The sequence below is a fragment of the Austrofundulus limnaeus genome, unplaced genomic scaffold (genome assembly GCF_001266775.1).
Source record: "Austrofundulus limnaeus strain Quisiro unplaced genomic scaffold, Austrofundulus_limnaeus-1.0 Scaffold65, whole genome shotgun sequence".
Lineage (NCBI taxonomy): Eukaryota > Metazoa > Chordata > Actinopteri > Cyprinodontiformes > Rivulidae > Austrofundulus > Austrofundulus limnaeus.
This window is the reverse complement of record NW_013952467.1, coordinates 1,433,620-1,439,814: the sequence shown is the minus strand read 5'-3', so window position 1 is coordinate 1,439,814 and position 6,195 is coordinate 1,433,620. Positions and strand designations below refer to the sequence as shown.

Genomic DNA, 6,195 nt, shown 5'->3' with positions numbered 1-6,195 from the left:
CTCTCTCTCTCTCTCTCTCTCTCTCTCTCTCTCACCCACCTCTTCAGTTCCAAATGGTTCAGTTAGTGTTTTTTTTGTGTGTGTGTGTGTGCTGACATATTTCATAAAATCATCCACCATTTAAGTTATGCAGGCTGTCATGTGCAATGCTTGAATATACCTGAACAACGAGGGGCACACTTGCATTGCCCCTGGGTTGACCCCAGGGGTCAGACAAACAAATAAAGACATGTTGCAGCAGGCGGTAATTAGGTTTAGGCTATTAATAATTAGATTTTAAATAAAAATTAGCTATATGCTATTGCTATTCACATCATACCTTCACTGTTCTTATACTCTTCCTAGAAACACACATTGAACCCTGCASTGGTGACCTCTGATGCTTCAGTGTCACCATGAATACTTCGATCACATTTGCTGCACTTCTGCCTCTGTTTGCTGGGATGACAGCAGCTATTCATAGTCCCCAGACAGGTGAGTTTGTGTTCATGAGGGAGGGGAAAAAAGAGTGGACAGATAAAGATCAGTGTGATGTCATGTTTAGGATAAAACTTGGCAATGTATGTAATGCAAGAAAAAAAAGCAATGTGACAATGTAATTTTTAAATGTTTATCTGCTCCATTAGTGTTTCTGGAGAAGCAGCAGGCCACCTCGTTGATCTCCCGTCAGAAGAGGAATGTGGGAACCCCATCCTCCACCCTGGAGCAGGCTTGCATGGAGAGGGTGTGTTCCTATGAGGAGGCCAGAAAGTATTTCCAGGACTCGTACCGCACGGTGAGCTGYAGTTTGCTTCTCCCATCCCTCTGTTTAATAATTGACTGAAGAAGCCGCTGTGCAGCTGCGTTTATTCACTCGTGCATTTTCTCTTCCAGGATATTTTCTGGTCGGTTTACATTGGTGAGTTTTCCATTAAGAGCACTCCCCATCACTGTACACTCATTAGTGGTGCACTCCATCTTCTCATAAGACTTGTTCTTTGTTAAGATGGAGATCAGTGTGCAGAGAAACCCTGCAAGAACGGAGCCATGTGTTCAGACAGCGTGGGAGGCTACGACTGCGTCTGCAAGTCGGGTTTCACTGGGGTCCACTGTGAAAAAGGTTAAATGGACTCAGGGCAGGCTGCATGTCAACATCATCATTTATTTAAATGTTTTATTGCTGTGCACATTTTATCACATCTCCAACTGTTTTACGATGCAGACGAGACTCTTTGCACTCTGGAAAAGAACAAGGGCTGCTCGCAGTTCTGCAAACCAGGCTACACGTCTTACGAGTGCTCCTGCGCTCGTGGATGGAAGCTCAGCCGGACGAACAAGGACACCTGTGAGCCAGCAGGTATGTTTATTATGATGGTTAAAGCAACATTTCCAGGGAACTCATTTTTATTTTTTAATTTTCAGTATGCCCACTGCCTCTCCTGTTTGTGCTCTTTAAAACAGCTCTTTTATTTGAAATTCATTTAGTAGTTAATGAACTCTTTTGCTAACACCATAGATATATTCCTTATGTATGATGTTTCCTTCTTAGTCTCATTCCCTTGTGGTAAGGTGGACAATTTCAGACAGTCCAGCAACAGTGAAAGAAACTATGAAAGATTAATTTGTACAACCACAATGTGTCCTTGGCAGGTAGGAAGTAACACTCCCACGTTGCACATTGCGCTTTCTCCTCTTCCTAACAACGTGTTCATCCTGTTTGCAGGCGTTGCTGAAGACGTCAGGATCTGCAGGTTTCTGTAGCGGAGTCATCCTGAAGGAGAACCTGGTCCTGACTTCAGCTCGGTGTGCCAACAAACACAGCTCCTTTCAGGTTACAGTTGGTGAGTAAAGCTTATTTTATACTTCAATACGACGTGAGACAGTGGATCGGTGATTACATCATGTTCACGTGGTCGGTAGGATCAGAGCAGCTGCTCATCAAAGCCGTGCATCTTGCTAATTTAACAACCGGCTTCAGGGAACAGATCATTTTCAGCAAAATGACACGCAGAAAGAAGCGCTGCTCGGAGTGCTGCTCCACACTTTTGTTGAAATACCTCAACAGTTTTTCTTTTTCCTTTTTTTTCCTGAATTAGAACTTCACCCAGGAATTTATGGAAAAAACATAAAATGTGTTTAGGTTTACTTTATTAAGCAAATTACAACGTGATCTAAATGCAGGTATAACACTGCACAACACAAAGAACTAAAGAGTCAGCTGTTCCCTCATGCCGGCGTCATCTGTCCTTTCCTGCTCCTCCTCAGGTAAACGCAGCATCAGCAGCAGCGACTATGATGAGCAGACGCTGTACCCAAAGTTAATTCACGTCCACCCTCGTTACGTGGAGGGCCYTGCTGAAAATGACCTGGCCGTGATAGAACTTCGCGACCGCATCATCTTTAAGAGAACCAGAGTTGCTGCCTGTTTGCCTGAGAGGGACTTTGCAGAGAGCATCTTGATGTCGGGAGACCTCCCAGCTTTTGTCACTGGCTGGAAAACCTCCGAACAGGAGCAAGTTTTCAAGGGCTCGCTCACTCTGAACCACCTGCAGTACAGACAGCTGCCACAGTGTGTGGAAACATTCCCCACGCTGATGACCAACAGAATGGGCTGCACYGTCCCACGGACCAACGAGGACTGTACCATGAACTCCGGTAGCCCCCTGCTCACCCTGTACAGGGATGTGTTCTTCCTCACTGGGGTGGTGAGCCAGCCGGAGGGGGTCAGCTGCAGCAACGGTTACGTCTTCCAAAAAGTGTCGCGCCACCTCAGCTGGCTGCAGTCAGTCATGGGCTCACGTTAGGTAGAGAAGTCACGTGGAGGAGTGCGAGTAAATTACAACTAAAACAAGAGAATCTGTTGAACATTTTCTCTRTTTTAGCTCAGGCTCATCATTAGCTTTTTGTGTGTTTTTTAGAAGACATCAACAATCCTATTTGTATACTTACTCATTTATCCACAGGGTGGCTCTCTGTTAACGTCAGTAGTGAAGCTCCTTCAGCATGTGTTTGTGACATGATCATACTATCTAACAAAGCTCAAGTGATATTATTTTAATCTTTTTTTWAAATTTATCTGTACAGAGTGATGTGCACCTTAAACTCATTTTAATCATTGTTCTGTGATTGTATTAAACCATAAAACCACAGATTTTGTCGCTTCTGTCATTGTTTTAGAATGCCATAAAGGAACATTTATAGGGAATATGGAGGGAAAATGTATTTATTTGATCATTTATGGGCAAAACATACATGTGAAGACTGTCAATAACAAAACATGGATATTAAGGCATGTAATAATACATAAAATTGCCTTTAAAGAAAGTTGCAAAGCAGCAACCTAGGAATACTGACCAAACCCCCCCACCTACTTTACAACCTCTAGTTTCATCTACAATAAACTAACATAATTGAATGAGGGAGCAACTGCCACACAGTGAAAATGTCAATATTAATGATAAATTAAGCATTTGATCTATGGGGGGTTTGTAAGTGACAAGGAAATTATGGATCGATAAATTCCTGTCTGCAGTACTTTTTATCTCAGAGTCGGATAATAAAGCATGAAATGCTATAAACAGATCGAGGAGCTAAATCAGAACATGAACCAGTCCTAAAGTCAGATAAATAACTGAAGGAAATATATTCCTGCTTCGCCTGCCAGCCTCCTGTAGCTGTGACAGTACAGATGCAGGGGGGTTGTTTATTTGGCTTGTGTTGGTTGAGTCTGCCTGACTTATTGACCCTGTATTTGACTGGGGTTTGATTAGATCAGAACCTATAATTCGACTGAGGCTCTGAAATGCCATGCTGTGTATTGGTGAGCGCACAATGATGTCTGTGGGGCTGAAGCTGAGGACAAGTTTGTAATTGAACATGCTTTCTTTTTAGTTTAGTATTTKTTTTCGCTAATTTACGTTAGGATAGCAAGCTATGCTATATTGTAGTTCCTATGACATGGAACTGGTCAATAAAACTGACTGAGTTTGTATTTTTGTGTTGACTAAGTTTGATTAGCTGTGGTCGTCATTTCTAATTGAGTTGGCACTAAATGTTAATCAGTTCTGAAACCAACAAACATAATTCACCAGTAAGGTATAGGCTACTGCACATTTCCAGGAAGCATAATGCAAGCTTTAGGAGACGTTATTTAGACTTTTCAAGGAGACTTTATTGTCATTCGCATCACATGTGATACATGAGGTAGAACGAAATTTGTATTCTCACGGTCCAGTTACACCCAGAAGCAATTTAAATACAGATACAATGGATAAAAAAAGATAGAACAAGTAGAATAGAGTAAGTAAAAAATAGAAACATAAATATACAAAATATAGGAGATATAGGGGATAAGGAAGTTTGGAGTAGCAGCAGATTTTAGCAAAATTTGATCAAAAACATWAAATAATTCAGTTCACATTTGGGGACTTTGCATCTTCTGCCAAAAGGCAAAGATGAAAGATGTATGAAGGGTCCAGACCACTCATAAATACCCTGCAGGAAGACATGTTTTCAGTCCCTAACATCAKGTCTATGATGGGTGTTTCATGATGGTAAACAAAAGYAAAAGTATAACTGATAAACGAGAACAAACGCCTGAAGTTAGTGAGTTAGACAAGTTGGTCTAAGAGAATGAAAGGTTCTTGTTTACAAAAACAGTTATATAACGTGGTTACAGTCTATGATCAGATTAGGTAGTATATGCATTATAATAGTTTCCCCTTTTGCCCCACACACAGGRGATATAATAGCTGTCCCTCCCTGTCACATACCACCATGTTGTCTGGCAACATTTTCCCACGGATGCTCGCCCCCAGCGGTCTTCTCACAGCCTCACTGCTGAACAAGGCCAGGACCATGTCAGGCAGGCAGAGAAAAGGAGAAAACAGAAGAATGGCACAGAGAGAGCAATAGACATCATCTAACAAAAAAAAAAAAAAAAAAAAAAAAAAACAACTGGCCTGCCACTTTAGACCAAGAGCTTGAAAAGAACATCTCAGGAAAAGCTGGGGCCCACGTTAGGCTGTTGCCATGGTACTCACCAAGGAGATGGCTCCTTGCTCTCAGAAATGGCTGTGCTTCTTTCCTGGGCCGTCCAGCAGAGATTCATTAAAAGCTCCTGTCCACAGGATGGTCCCATTCCTTCGTTCTGCTTGTTTTATTTATATGATCAATGTTATACGGGTTGAGGTTAGCACAAAGTGATGAAACTTTACCTGTAAGAAAACCATCACTGCACGGGTTTTTGATTCCCTGAGCCAAACCTCAAATCTGAGCAAACGCGGAGGCGAGGATGTGATGGGAGTGCTGAGAGGAAGAAAAAGGGGCTGAGTGAGAGATGTTTGACAAACTGCGAAAGTGCTGAGATGCAGTGATAGAAAAGCCTGCAGATGAGAAGCAGCCTGGCAGTCTGCTTGTGATGCTGTCGCAGGAAAGAAGCTGTGGATTGGCATGGATGGACTGATGGATCTTTGTGGAACCGTTTTAAACTTGGAACTTTTATACATATTTGCACATATTTGCACAAATATATGTACCAATACATAAAAGGTGTCTCTGTTAGTAGAGCTGATGTCTCTCAGCAAGAAAGTTGCTGGATCGAATCTCGTCCCGGAGACCTTTCTGGGTAGAGTTTGCATGGTCTCTCCATGCATGCGTGGGTTTTCTCTGGGTACACCGGCTTCCTCCCACGGACCAAAAACATGACTGTTAGGTTAATTGATAACTCTAAATTGTCCCTAGGTGTGAGTGAGAGAGTGAATGGTTGTTTGTCTCTATGTGTGGTCCTGTAAAGTGGGTATAGATAATGGATGGATGGATACATTAAAGGGGCAATATTATGTGTTTCTCAGGCATACATTTAAATACTATACCATAATAAAGTATCTATGTCACCTTTAGTTGTTATTAAAATGCTGTTTTTATGTTTAAATAGAAAATAAACTTATCTTCTCATCACTTCCTCTTCTAAACGCCTTGAAATTGGCCTCTGCTTCTGAAAACACATTTCCTCAAAGGTATTTTGAATATGAAAAGAGTTTCACTGAGTGAGCAGTAGTGTTAAGAGCAGCAGACAGGTTAAGTTTCACTTTCACTTTGCTCTGTTACTGCCGAGAGCCTGCAGGAGTCATGGGCGGGTGTGTGGGGTGGGGAGGTGTGCTCCGTGATGAGGAAGTTCGGCTTAAAGACACCTCCCAGAGTCGTTTCTGGTCCCAA

The 6,195-nt window shown here is 42.3% G+C and overlaps 1 protein-coding gene across 2 annotated transcripts in view; it reads left to right on the top strand.

Annotated features, from left to right (window-relative positions):
• The window catches only part of proza (protein Z, vitamin K-dependent plasma glycoprotein a), a 4,665-nt gene extending 1,537 nt beyond the window's left edge, over nucleotides 1–3,128 (top strand). For both annotated transcript variants that reach the window (XM_014010112.1, XM_014010111.1), the window contains exons 2-9: nucleotides 346–474; nucleotides 627–775; nucleotides 874–898; nucleotides 986–1,099; nucleotides 1,202–1,336; nucleotides 1,529–1,629; nucleotides 1,703–1,820; nucleotides 2,245–3,128. In XM_014010112.1, the coding sequence (XP_013865566.1) occupies nucleotides 396–474; nucleotides 627–775; nucleotides 874–898; nucleotides 986–1,099; nucleotides 1,202–1,336; nucleotides 1,529–1,629; nucleotides 1,703–1,820; nucleotides 2,245–2,783 (1,260 nt within the window). In that variant the 5' untranslated portion in view covers nucleotides 346–395 and the 3' untranslated portion in view covers nucleotides 2,784–3,128. The remainder of the gene's footprint in view (nucleotides 1–345; nucleotides 475–626; nucleotides 776–873; nucleotides 899–985; nucleotides 1,100–1,201; nucleotides 1,337–1,528; nucleotides 1,630–1,702; nucleotides 1,821–2,244) is intronic.
• The last annotated feature ends 3,067 nt before the right edge of the window (nucleotides 3,129–6,195 follow it).